This window comes from Dipodomys ordii, unplaced genomic scaffold (assembly GCF_000151885.1).
Source record: "Dipodomys ordii isolate 6190 unplaced genomic scaffold, Dord_2.0 Scaffold8, whole genome shotgun sequence".
Taxonomy (NCBI): domain Eukaryota; kingdom Metazoa; phylum Chordata; class Mammalia; order Rodentia; family Heteromyidae; genus Dipodomys; species Dipodomys ordii.
This window is the reverse complement of record NW_012267224.1, coordinates 22,822,206-22,837,017: the sequence shown is the minus strand read 5'-3', so window position 1 is coordinate 22,837,017 and position 14,812 is coordinate 22,822,206. Positions and strand designations below refer to the sequence as shown.

General features: G+C 34.1%; 1 protein-coding gene across 2 annotated transcripts in view; it reads left to right on the top strand.

Annotated features, from left to right (window-relative positions):
• Positions 1–14,549, top strand: part of Gabra2 (gamma-aminobutyric acid (GABA) A receptor, alpha 2) — a 115,164-nt gene extending 100,615 nt beyond the window's left edge. For both annotated transcript variants that reach the window (XM_013008956.1, XM_013008957.1), the window contains exons 8-9: positions 3,849–4,051; positions 13,501–14,549. In XM_013008956.1, the coding sequence (XP_012864410.1) occupies positions 3,849–4,051; positions 13,501–13,797 (500 nt within the window). In that variant the 3' untranslated portion in view covers positions 13,798–14,549. The remainder of the gene's footprint in view (positions 1–3,848; positions 4,052–13,500) is intronic.
• The last annotated feature ends 263 nt before the right edge of the window (positions 14,550–14,812 follow it).

Below are 14,812 nucleotides of genomic sequence, written 5' to 3'. Positions count from 1 at the left end.
CACCCAAGATCTTAGACAAAAATAACACCTTCTATAAAAAGAGACCTTCAAGGTGACAAGCCCTTAAAGACCATCAAAAATAGTGCTTCCAGTTTATTCAGGGAAATTTGGGAAGAACAATGAAGGACATGAAACTGGAGGAGAAGCAACAAAAGTCTTTACAGAGAACACAAAATTATGCATACTCAATCCCCATCTCATTCCTCCGCAAAATTGCTGGTGACAAAATAAACACAAAAATTCAGTTCTTGTTTGGTAGACCAGGTATAAACAATCTGAACATAAATTTAAGGAAGTATTTTTCTTCTTTTTATTACTATCTTTAAGTTGTTTTACAATGGAATTGCCATTCAACAAACCAGTTTATAAATACAATGCATCATGATCAACGTTCAGAGTGTTTGCTCTATCTCTGTATCATCTATCTCCATCTCTTAAATCATTTCTCTCTACCTATAATCTATTTATCTTTGATAGATAATTGTCTCATATTTGAAGATGGAAAGGTTCAATATGTGTAAGACAGAAGGAGCAGTATATTGCCTGTCAAAATTAATAACCTTTTTTTTTGTCAGTAGTGGGGCTTGAACTCTGGGCCTGGGCTCTCTCCCTGAGCTCTTCAGCTCAAGGCAAGCACTCTACCATTTGAGCCACAGCACCACTTCCAGTTTTCTGATGGTTTATTGGAGATACTATGGTTCCCCTTATTTTCAATAACTAGTAAATGTCTGAGACAAGCAGAAACGGTCAGATAAATTGATGTTATACTAAATGAACATCAAGATAAGGACTTAAATGGTTTTTCTTTCTTGCTATTGTTTCTAACATATTTATAAGGTGACATTTTTGTTGCTTTGTATGTCTCTCCCCCGTGGTATAACCCTGCTTTTATTGTAGTTGATGTTGGTATAATCTGTGGAGGGGAAGGGAAAAACAAATTGTTTAAATAGGGATACAGGTGGACCCATTGCAACAATGAGATGTACAAGTCGTTATGTCGAAAACGAACTTTACAACTTTAGAGGTGGGGGATGGGAGGACAGGGATGGGAAGGGAAAACAAAGGAGGAGGCAACAATGCTTGATAAGAAATGCACTCATTACCTTGTTCATGTAATTGTAACCCTACTGTACAGTATTTTCAGAATGAAAAAAAAACTTATTAATAAAAAAAAGTCTCATGGCCTTTCCTGCCTGGGCTGGCCTTGAACTGAGATCCTCAGATCTCACCTCCTGAATAATTAATAACCTTTTTTTTTTCAGCAGTGGGCAAGATGATCATAAAGTCTTATGGAGATGTAAAGGATCCTCATTAATCAGAACAATTTTGAGAAAGAATAGTAATGATGAACAAGCATAGGAAAGAATGCAAGCTTCTCGATTTCCAAACTTTACCTAAAGCTACAGCCATTGAAACCATGTGCAACTTGCTCGCAAATAGATAATAGATCACTGGGTTGAATGCAATCTCCAGAAATAAATTCATATAGCTAAAGTCAGTTAATTTTTTATTGTGAAAGTGATGTACAAAGGGGTTACAGTTACATAAGTACATTTCTTGTCAAACTTTTTACCCCTTCCCTCATTTTTGTCCTCCTTTCCCTCCCTCTAACCCTCCCCCCCTAAGTTGTACAGATTATTTCCAACATAGTGTCTTGTGAATATCACTTTTGTATTGGTTCTCCCCTTGTCCTGTTGCTTCATTCTGTCCCCTTCCCTTCTCTAATTCAAATAAACACACACACACACACACACACACATAATATAAGGGTACCAAAATCAAAAACAGTGACAACAGGGGATAGAGCATAGGGAGAAGGACATACAAAAGAAACAAGAAATCACATTAAAGTCAATTAATTGTCAACAAAGAATTTCTGATCCTTTAGTTAGGAAATGATTCTTTTCCGTTTCCACAAAGACTTGGATAACTGGTGCCTAGACAAGTGTTTATTATACTCTTTGCAACCTTGGAAAGCTATTTTAGAATTGAAATTTAGAATTTAATATCCTAAAATTAACAAATTCAAAATGAACCCCAAACTTAAACCTTAAGAACTAAAACTATAAAATTGAAGGAAACAAGAGCCTCACTTTCTATCGTCTTGAATTAATTATCTCTCCAGAGTTGCAATGCAACCGTGGAACCTTCAGAAAAGATTCTTTGAATCCCACACAGCCTGCCTCAAAGATGGTGTCAGCTTTTTAAAGTTTTGCTAATATTTTTGGCAGTAGTATGTATTTTAAAATAAAGATCAACTTAAACAATTGAGAAAATTAATTTTTCCAGCATGCCACAGTGCTGCCATAAGTATGAAAGAATTTTAAAACTGTATCATCAAATCCTGGTAGTAATAGGGGCTTGAACTCAGGGTGCTCTTCCTGAGCTATTTTTGATCAAGGTTAGCATCTACCAATTAGCCACACCTTCACTATCAGCATTTTGCTGGATAATTGAGACAACTTTTCTGCTTGGGCTGACTTTGAACCTTGACCCACAGATCTCTGTTTCCAAAGTAGCTGCGACTGCATGCATGAACCCTCAGTGTCTTACTAAAAAAAAAAAAAAAAAAAAAAAAAAAGCACCTATTTGTTACCTTTTATTTCCTGTCTACTGATGAGGTTATATATATTTTGACATTAATTTGTCATTTTTTCTTCCATTATATTCATGCAAATACATCTATGTAAGCATATGTGTATGTATGTATCTGTATCTCTGATTTTCCATTTATTTATCCTTCTGCAGAAAACTCTCAAAAGTAAACAACTCAGGAGTCTAAAATCATGCAGTAGGCAAGGTGGAGGACAATATATCTCTGTAGATGTGCTTTTAAATAATGACTCAGTAGCAGGAGGACTAAATTGATTTTCTTAACACATCATATTCCAAGATGCATTCCCTCAGGATTCAATAGATTTAGTGTCATTTTGAATTAGTAACTATGTGATTTACATTAAGTAAAGTTGTTTTATCGTAAAAGAATGCAATGCAAAAAATAAAACAGAAAATGTCTTCAAAGTATAGATGAACATTTCCTCAGCATTTTCACTTTCTTCTTGTTGAAGAAAGTATTAAGTAAATAATGTAGCCATTTTGAGTGCTAATTGTACAATATACCTCCTGAGTTATTGCTTTAGATTTTTTTCTGAACAATTATCAATTCCGAGTACTGGCAGAAAAAAGGAAAGCAATTAAGTTACTTTTGAAACCAGAAAAGGCATGAGATATTCTTCATCAATGGAGATTTACTTTTTACAAGGTTTGATTTTAATGTCCTGTTTTGTTTTCTACATAGTCTAAGTGGAACTCTGAAAGATTCTTTCCTCCCAATGCTGAGTAACCCAGTGTTAATTTTAACTGTATACAGCGGTATTTGAATGGAGAACATCTTAATCACAGTTCCATTGTTATCTCTGGTGTGGGTGGTTCGTCTACTGCTTAGCGTGATTCAGATGATTTATAAAAAGTGATGTGAATGAACAATAGGTCAATTCTACTTCAGCATCACTAGTCTCTTTCACCTCAACACGATTTAAAAAGAGAAAAAAGTGATTCATGCAGAACAAAAATGAAAAATAAAGGCACCTGCAGAGGTTCGTTCCGAGTTATCACTTTATAAAACACAATAGCCACGTAAGACCATTAATTTGTACTGTTTTCCATTTTCTCCCTTCTCCCAGTGGAGAGAAATGATCCTTAAGAGAGAAGATAAAAATGGAAGCAAGGGCTGGGCAGAGCAGGGCAAGGCAGGGCAGGGCCAAGGCAAGGAGAAGAACCAAAACCTGTCTCTGTTACTGGCCTGTCAAATACCTAATAATGACTTTGGCCCCCTTGTCCTTTTCCAGGAGTCACTACTGTTCTAACAATGACAACACTAAGCATCAGTGCTCGGAATTCTCTCCCCAAAGTGGCTTATGCCACAGCCATGGACTGGTTCATTGCAGTCTGCTATGCATTTGTTTTCTCTGCGCTGATAGAATTTGCCACTGTTAATTACTTCACCAAAAGAGGATGGGCTTGGGATGGAAAGAGCGTAGTAAATGACAAGGTGAGTGAGAATTCCCTTCTCATCTTAACAAAGAGCCAACACATTCAGCTTTCATGAAACATGTTCTTAAGGACTGACATTAAGAAAGTTCACACATGCATGCCTTTACGTCATGTCTTTAAAGTGTGTGCTTGCCTGAAATTCTATAGGAGTACTTAGAGTAGTGATTCCTGCTAAACTCACTTCTGAGCATCTGGTGATCTCTTTGTGTCAGGCACTGTGCTAAGTTTTATGTATGTTCTCTCACATAAGCTTTATAGCTATTATAACTAGAGTGTCTTCTTAATTATCTTTTATACCAGTGGAAAAATACTCAAGTTATAGTAATGCTATTTTCTTGCCCAAGCTCATGACTGATTAGTAAGTGCACTTAACCCTATCTTTCTATTTCACTATTAATTTCATGTGGCTGAAATTAACACAATACATTACAACAGTGCTTGCAGAAAGAATTCTCTAAGAGAATTCCAGGTTATTACCCATGCACTGAGTATTTAGCACCTATCACTCTCTGTATTACTTGGTTGTAAATGGAATATGTAGATGGTGAATTCCTAGGAATTTTTAATTACTTTTATAATCTAAATGGGGAATGCTATTTGCTTTGAAACCTGATTTGTTTTAAGACTAGTAGTGTACAGTTTTGTGTACAAAGTACTACAACTACTAACAGTGGTTTCCAGTCTTTATAAATTACTATCTTCTTTTGGAGAAGTCTTTGGATATTTCATAATGAGACATAACTATATATAATTATATAGTAGTAGAAACTTCTACTTGGATAATTACTTTCAATAGTATATTTACTTCAATGCTTTATTACAAAATTTGGAATAACATTTGTAGATTGGGTTTTTGAAATTGTTTCAGTATATGTTTTCATTTCTATGATCATATTACATTAATATGTTTACAAAAGATATTTATTGTTTTCAAGTCTCTTTATTTTTGTAAGCTATGGAAGTTTTAATAAATGCGCAGGTATATTTGGTTTTATAAGCTGTAGTTTTCTACTAGTAGAGAAAATGATTAAATATTAAAAGGAGTTTGATCAATTTCCATGTTTAACTTCAGAGCTATTTCAACATTTCCATTATGGTTATTATTAATTTTTATTGCATTTCCACAAAGTGTACTGCTTTTCATTTTATATTTGCTGTTATTTCTTTTTAGCTCTACTGGTTACTCATGGGTCTTCCTATTAGTATTACTTAAAATAAAATATTGGTGACTTGACGGGCACCGGTGGCTCTCGCCTCTAATCCTAGCTACTCAGGAAGCTGAGATCTGAGGATCTCGGTTCAAAGACAGGCGGGGCAGGAAGGTCTGTGAGAGACTCTTCTCTTCAATTAAACACCAGAAAACCCGAAGTGGCACTGAGGCTCAAGAGATAGAGTGTTAGCCTTGAGATGAAGAGCTGAGGGACAGTGCCCAGGCCCAGAGTTCAAGTCCTACAACATTATGATTATGCCACAAAAATTATTTTATTTTGTTATATGGTGATATAAAACATTATTGATTTCAATGCTATTTTTCAATCAAATTGACAACAACATTTGACTTATCAGATATGTCTCACTTAAACTTTAAAGTGGAAGTACCTATAAATTTTAAAAAACCAAATCATTAATAATCCATTCTGCAAGCAAATACTGAATTATCTGCACATATGTGAAATCACACATAGTTATATATGTTGTTGTTACTCATAGACCTGCATAATTTCAGAAAAATAACATTGTATGTGTTAGTTTACTTCTGTAGTGTTGTTAAGGGGAAAAAAATAAACACAACTTGAGTATATGGCTTGTAATTATTAAGCTTTCCATAGCTAAAGATACTTGCACTGAGCCTGACAGTACATATGTCAAAAACATTGAAAAATGGAGTTATTTATATCTTAAATCTGAGAATTTGTTAAAAATGAGAGGACTCCTTTGTTTTCATCAAAAGGAATTTTACATAATAAGTTTATCTTTGGGTACTCCATTTAATTTCATTACACAAATAAATTTTGAAAACTTTTTCTTGAATTTACTTCAGAAATCAACAGCTCCTCAGGACTAGAATAAAAGCAAGTAGAGTACCAAAATATAGCCTAATTGCTAAAAGCAACATTTAATTGTAGTTCTCCTCTACAGTAATTCTTGTGGGATTTGATTTTAAGTAGAAGATAATAACTTTCTTCAGAGAGTTCTTGTTCACAGGATAATTGGTGTTATTTAAGACTAACCTATCCAGAGAAGACCTATGTTTTTTGAGATTAGTGAACGTGTATATATGTACTTAGAGCGTCTTTCAATGTAAATAGCACATACTGGTTCTCAATACATTTTGTAAAATAGCAAATATTAATTTACCTCTTAAGAATAACTACAGATACATATAAACAATGAAAATATGATTTTTTCTTAACAAAGTTATAAGTGGATTGGATAATCTACCATTTATGAGCATATTATACTTAGATAATATTTAACATTCTTTTTAAGTAAATGAATAACACTATTCATTTGCATTCATGCTGTTTTTGAATCCGGGGATATTGGTAAGGATTTTTAGCCTGAACTGTGAAGTTGGGCAACAAAATCTTAATTATCCAAATCAGTTTCCATATACAAAATTATCTGTTCATACAAGCCTAAAGTTAGAACCTTCTTTCCTTTCCAGTGTTCCTCCTCTAGCCCAATACTAATTCTTCCACTCCAACTCCTGATTCTTTTTCTTCTGTTGCTTTTTCAAACTTGTCATATCAGTTATTATTATTATTACCTCTTATTTCTTCAGATCTACCATTTCCTTTTTAACTGTCTTTTTTTCTTTCAGCCTAAAAAGATGCTTAATATTGTGAAGGATTTCCAAAACTTACTTTAGAAATAAACAATTCCTTAGAACTGAAGAAAGGGAGTAGAATGCCTTTAATTTATCATAAATGCAAAAGAAACCTCTATGTATCTATGTATGTATCTATCATCTTTATATGCATGTTTACAAATATGCATATGGACTCATACAAATATAAATATATATACATATAGTCAGATATCTCTCTATTAATATATATCTATCCATCTGTCTATATCTACCTGTCTGTCAATCTGTCTCTCTGACACTATCTTCCCTTCACCATCTCTGAAACAAATGCAGTTACTTTCCCAGTCAGATCATTCTTGCTAATTCATTCCTGTGAACAGTTATTTACTCTTATTAGGTATTTAGTGAATATGTATATATGAATGTGTTATCAAACCCATAGGGATAGCCCATTCTCTTCTTTTATTGTCCAGGGACAAAATCAATATTAACAATTTGCACTTTTCCTTTAACTTCTAGGCTCATAAATCCTAGCCATTTTTAGATAGTTGTAACATTGCAATTTCTTCCTTTTAGAAGAATTTTATTTGTGAAAAAAAATGGTGAAACAAGTAAAGGTTAAAATGTATTTGTGTATCTTTCCCTTGACCATTCTAGTTAGCCATCATTCTACATTAGTTAGCCAGAATTCTACATTTAATAAGTGATAGACCCAAGAGTGAAAACTCTTAAAATCCATGCTCTTCTTCTTCCTCTAATAACTATAGGCCACAGCCATTCCCCCAAACTTGATGACTCTTTGTGTCTTCTTGAAGTCAGTTACTGTTGATTCCTCTTGGAATAATATCCTCCTTTTCCCTCCTTAACTGAAAAATTACTGCATTTTCTTTAAGATCTGTCTTATTTCTACCTAAATTCAGAATGTTGCAGACCAACATAGTGGTTCCCCCCGTTGTGTTTCTAAAGCACTTGGCACAAATTAAGTTTATAACACGTCATTAAATTATAATTTATTGCAAATAAATATTTTTCTGCCATTGGAATACAAGATATGAGAAAATAATAGTTTTATCTTACTCGTAATTACACAGGACATGACCTAGCACAACAGCTGGCACATAACTTATTTCAGTTGCACTTTAAATTTTATTAACTTTAATTCCATGAAATTGTTCTCACTACTAATCCTGAAAGATAAGTCCAAGTTGACTAGGGAAAGCACGGAATATAATGGGCAACAAAGTTCTTACCACATAGTCACAGCAATATAATATCTAAACAGAGAATGGGCCATTGTTTAATGAATCATTTAATTTAATTCATAGAAAACTTCACGTCCTCAAGTGCATTTATTCATCTATTTTCATTTTAACACTCTATCTTGTTCCAAAAGAATTTCAGGCAGTTTGCCAAAGAATGCATGCATTTTATCATAATTAAATGAAATAGAAACAGGAAATCAGATCAAAAGAAAACCGATCAGATATATGTCCACCATTGGGCCAGTCTGTTAACTGCCCTCTCTTGCTGTTATCTTCTAGCCTCAAATTCTATGGGGGTGGGGAAATTAATTTTATTTCAGAGAAAAGTTTTCTTTTTTCTTATACTGAAATTGCTTTAGAAATATCTTGTGGGAATAATAAGGAAATTTGGGTGCAGTTACAGCTGATGTCAAATTTGTCCCAATAAATGCAGTAACGAATTTCATATTGATGTTTCTTGTAGTCCCCTTCAATAAAAGCTGAAGGCTTACTATTAACATACAACTCAGTGAAAGCAATTCTTCAAGGAGCTAAGCTAATGTGGTCCAAGTGTGTAGCTTTCTCATGGCCCAGTTTAATCCAAGGAAAAACTTTAGAGTACTTAGAGAAGTGGATGGACTGTTTAACCTCCAAACAATCTTCTGTAAGTATCACTTTTCTTAGGATGGTTAGCAGACAGTTAACAGTAGTATTCTCTGGCCAAGGAGCATGTAATTTTACAAGTGACAGACTTTTTTAAGAAGCCATAACCACCATAGCAAAGCCAACATGGTATGATAGAAAGAGCATACATTTGACTTTGGAGACTGGAGTCTTCTCAAAAGCCTGAAATACTCAGTATTTTCTATGAAAACCAAATTTCCTTATCATAAGGAATAATCTATAATATTCTCTTCAACTGTAAAACCATATGATTGGTACTTTTATTTATCTAACATGTTAAGACATTGGTTCAAATTGCTAGCACATGGCTTTCTTTTCCACCCATAGGAAGTCACACAATTTGCACGCTGCCATTGTGTAAAACATGCTAACTGTTAACGCTCTGAGTTGTACAGACTTAAAATTTCAACCTATATTAACAAATTAACAAATTATATATATATGAATATATATGAGATCCAAAATATTCTGAATATTATAAAATCACATTTGAAGAGTAAAACTACATGACAGTAGATTGTATTCCCTCTTCATTCTACTGGGTTGTCAACTAAATAGTCAACCAATTGTATAACACCCTTGTTAAATCTTCTCTCAATAATGTATAAAATACATTATTTATTGATTTTGTTTATAAATCCCATTTTTTGTATCTGTCCCAATCACAAGTTCCACAGCATTGTCTTCTTAGCTGAGATTGTTCCAAGTTTTCCACATTGCCTGCTAATAGAATTCAAGACTTTTTGACCTAATAACATAATAGAATTGGACAATATGCTATTGGTTTCTGTCTTTATCCTTACAACAAAACATTAATTCTGTTCTACAAAACATATTATTTTACGTTTGTCATTATACTATGTTTTATTCATTCATCTTCTACCATAGTAATCATTCCATCATTTTGCATGTGTTTGTTGAATCTGCATTGTGCCAGGAAATGTGCCAGGAGCCCCACAGGACACAATTTGTGTCTTCAAGAACCTTATGGTTAAGTGAAAGGGGAAAATTAAAATTAAAAATAATACATGCATGTGCTAATACAGAGGCAAGTTCCAGAGTGCTGTAGAGGGGTATGGGCTGGCTACCTGATACAAATAGGAGGGGATAGTCCAGGAGGTGTGATTCACAACAGAGTGTTAGCTTGGCAATGGTAAGAAGGAAAATACATATCTGATTAAAGACCAATATGAGTTTTATTTATTAGTTCCTATCTGCATTGTTAGGGAGTTTAGGAATTCAGATAGGTGAACTAATTTAAAGCAGGAAGCAAGGAAGATTTTGAGTTTATCTCTAAATATGTTATTATATGATTATTAAATTATTACCTGAGGAACATTTATGTGGTGAAGTACATGGAAACAATGTGGTTTTCTGAAGATGTATTTTGTTAGCTCTCCATTTATGATACTAGTATCATAAATTATTTTAAATGAATTAAAATTAGCTCATATGGTTTGCTTTCATTTCTTCCATCTTTTTTCTAATTAAACCTATCTAAAATTTTGATGGTATTTAATTTTTTACTTCAAAGCAGAGTCTGCCTTATGTATTTTTCTGCTACAACTGGCCAAGTGATAGGAAGTTAAGAAGTGATTTATTTAAATGCTATAAAACAGCCAACAACAACAACATGAAATTAGATTAAATTTGACTGCAGGACATGATTTAACGAGATCTAATCTTTTCTATTTCTCAAAAAATGTACGAGGGCATATTAAAAACGGATTCATGGAAGTGACCACTGTGTGCAATATTTAGCACAGTAGTAGAATTGGGGATGGGTATTTAAAATTAAAATACATATGATGCCCACTTACTTGACCTGCATTGATAGCACACATAAAATTCAAGGAGCTCTTTATAACAAAATCCTATTCTCAGTAGATCTTCTAAAATAGACAGTGATAATGAATAGGACAAAGTCATGACTCATGGCAGTGGTTTAGAATATGAGAGTACTTTTGTCAATAGAAAATATATCCTTATAAAGAATGACAATGAAATATATTGTGAGGATTTTCATCTATATATTGTGCTGTAAAAAATACTAGCATTGTAAGTCAGTAGTATTTTTCTCTGTGTACATTCAATTTTAAACAAAGAAGAAGAAATTGGCTTTACTGTAGATTCATGGTTATTCTTTTCAAGTGTATTGGTGGGGGGGGGAGATTTACATTGTCATCCATAATAAAACCTTATCAAGATTCTGAGCCAGAAGAGCTCTGCTGTATTGTGGCAAGGAGATGATACGGTACCATGTAGTCACTTTGGCCTTCATTCAGTGAAACGGTAAGAAAGTATGCATGCCAGGAATACATTCTTGACTGAAGATGGAGCATATGGCGGTTACAGGTTTCTGGCTACTTGTCCTGAATATGGTAAAGTTTACAAGTTCCAAATGAATAGTTTATAGTTTTGAAGCTAAACCCCTCATTTGGTTTCATGTTCAGCCTTCCTTGAAGCTTAGCTGTTGAAATTGCATTTTGAATAATAAAGAAAAATAAGATTGACTTCACTTTTTTCATAGATAAATTAATAAAAGTTATAAACACATATTGGAAATGATTTTAACACTGCTTCTTGTAGAAGTGTCAGAGTTGGGATGAAACAATACCAACCACAACAAAAGTATTAACTTACGTATTGCTGACATTTGGTCGATTCCTGCTGGCTGCTAGAGACCTGGTTATTTATCATATACTTCCATTGTGATTGGCCAAAGTATCACCTCTGATAGTTTAACTACTTTGATGAACAATGTATTTCATGTTTTTATTATTATTTTGTAGTACTATGTTACTTTGCATTACTACTTTGCATTTCTACTTTTTTAGTACCAATCTCCTAATCAGGAGTGAGGTTCAGGAGATATGTGGTAAAAAATTAATAACAAATCTCTATCTATAGACTTTTACTACAAAAAAATTGACAATTTATATTTCGTTTGTTTTGAAGTGCTCAAATCATACACCACCATTCTAATCTATCTTATATGTCTTACTCCCCACAAAAATCTTCCTTGAATGTTTCTACCCAGTCTTCATGTAGTCATCTTGCAGATGTATTACTGGTACATGATGTGAACCAGTGATCTTTTTCTATACTGTGATCATTTCAGTGGTCACTCCACTCCACTAGGAGGAGGTCTGGTTCTCTACATTGTCAAAATATACATTAATTAATATGTTTAAAATATAAATACCTTTATAGTGAGCATCACCAGGAGGCTGACACAGAGAAAGATCTGAACCAGGATCTTTCTCATGGCTCCAACTGTTTACATCTAGAATTTCCTGTCATTTTAAATTGTTTACATATTGTTAAAATAAGTAGCATCTGTTATATATTCCACAGGTTATTAAGGCACATTTGATGACAGACTTAATGACCTAAACCTCATCTAGAGTGATTTTGGAAATATGGTCCTATCAAATTTCAAACACTGGCATAGACAGAAAGACAATATGATTTAATGCAGTGATTTGGAAGTCAGATACACCCAACTTGTGTAATTTTGCTTAGCCACTTAGTAGACAAGTGACATAGTGAAGTTTCAAAAGTATCCTTATCCAACATTTCTGAACTTACTCCATGGGGTCAAATGGACATTGTGCACCTGTATTAAGGTTTGTTCATGTTGACACTCTTGCTTAATATCTACCTAGCCTGATCCATTTTGGTGCTGTAAGGGGTTGGCTATGGCTCCATTAGCAGATATATGCATGAAAAATATTCTCCATTTGTAATACACAAACGGTACATGCCAAATTAAAGGAGAGCTGTTTTATAACTTTCATAAAGTTGTAAATGGTACTTAATCATTCTTCCTTAGCACTCAAGCCAGATCTGAAAGACTGTTGTGTCAGCGGGAAAAACATGAAAGGGAAAAACCAAGACCATTGAAAATGCATCACCCAGGCTTGTTTTCCAATCCTCTCAAGCTTTAAGAACTCTTTTGTCTTGTTTTATTCAAACACCTTTGGTACTAGAAATTTTATTCTGGGTTTTCCTCTAAGTTTGTAGTCTTACACTACTTGATATTTAAGATCCCAGATTGCTGGCCAGATTTCATTTGCATTTATGTAAATCACAATTGACATATAAGAGAAATGGTTAAATATAATTTATATGTTTAGGCTTAATTAATACATCAATTTTGCACCTACTTCTGGGAAAACATCGTGCTAAGTGCTACTAGAAGCAGCCCCAGCTTTCATTTAACTTAAATCTTAACAAGAAAGTTAAATGTGTGGTTGGGAAGGTGGCTCAGTGGTAGAGCACTTGCCTTGCATGCAGGAGGCCCTGGGTTCGATTCCTCAGCACCACATAAGAAAAAAGAAAAAAGCTGGAAGTGGCACTCAAGTGGTAGAGCGCTAACCTTGAGGTGAATAGCTGAGGGACAGCGCCCAAGCCCAGAGTTCAGCCCCACGACCGGACCCCTCACCCCCCAAAAAATAAAGTTGTGTCTTGCATTAAAGTTTGTTGGGTTTCCATACAGATAACAAAACAGATTCTCTTGCAAAATCAAATAATTGATCTTATTCAGGGGTTTCCATAGTAGAATGGTGACAGAATTTAATAGACTCATTTGTTTTCTTAAAGTTCTGATTCGTAATGGATTTGTGTCTTCAGAATTGAAACTGGACTTTGGAAATTGTTGTTGCGTACAGCTCAAACCACACTGTTACTTCTTTTCTTTTTCAATAGAAAAAAGAGAAAGCTTCAGTCATGATACAGAACAACGCTTATGCGGTGGCTGTTGCCAATTATGCCCCAAATCTTTCCAAAGATCCTGTTCTTTCCACCATCTCCAAAAGTGCGACTACACCGGAACCCAACAAGAAGCCAGACAATAAACCAGCGGAAGCCAAGAAAACCTTCAACAGTGTTAGCAAAATTGATAGAATGTCCAGAATAGTTTTCCCAGTTTTGTTTGGCACGTTTAATTTAGTTTACTGGGCTACATATTTGAACAGGGAGCCTGTATTAGGTGTCAGTCCTTGATTCTGGGCATGGGTTATCTTTGGGATGTATAGCAACATTAAACTTGATTTGTTTTGCTATGTACAGTCTAACTAATAACTGCTAATTTGTGATTCAAGATGTACAGTATGTATATAGTGATCTAGCTTACCAATAGACCTTTAATGGAGACATGCATTTGCTAACTCACTGAACTATGGCAGAAACCACCCTATGCCAAAAGAGCCATTGCCTTTTGAAATTTTTTACCCTAGGATCTAGAACAAAGTGGATTTTCGAAGACTCAATTTATTTCCTATTCTTTGGATAGAGCTGAAAATGAATAGCTTGTATCACCCTTTATGGAGGCGCTTGATTCTATTCGTCAATATAGTACTTTCCACTGTGGTTTAATTATGATAGAAGATGAATGTTGACACTCACAAGATGAATTCTTCTAAGTAGCAGAATCTCTTATCTGCAACACCAGTTCCTTTCACGAGGGCTCAAAATCCCTGCTAGTATAATTGGAAGCTTGACATACATACAAAGCAGATGAAACCTAGAGATTTGAAATCAGCTTTTAATGACTATGTATACTATCTATAACCATGTACATATTACAGCATGACAAGTTCAAATCGTTGAGTCACCTTCACAGGATGTTAATTATGCTTACAGTTTAATAACCATTGGAATGTCAAGGTCATCACATTTTTAGCTTTTGCATTTATTTGAAAATGATCATTGAAATCCTAAAACCTATTTCAATCATTGGAAATTACCTTGAAATTTTGAAAAGACAATAAATGTGTCTTTACTGTTTCCCGGTATGTGTTGTATTGAAATTTATCAGCTTTTTTTTCTTTCTTTTTCTTTTCTTTTCTTTCTTTCTTTCTTTCTCCTTTCCTTCTTTCTTTCTTTCTTTTCCTCTCTCTCTCTCTCTCTCTCTCTCTCTCTCTCTCTCTCTTTCTCTTTTTTTTGGTGCTTGAAACTAGAAAAGGCTTCCCGTTTGGCATCTGTGGAGCAGCCATCATATTGGATTAGAAAACTGTGC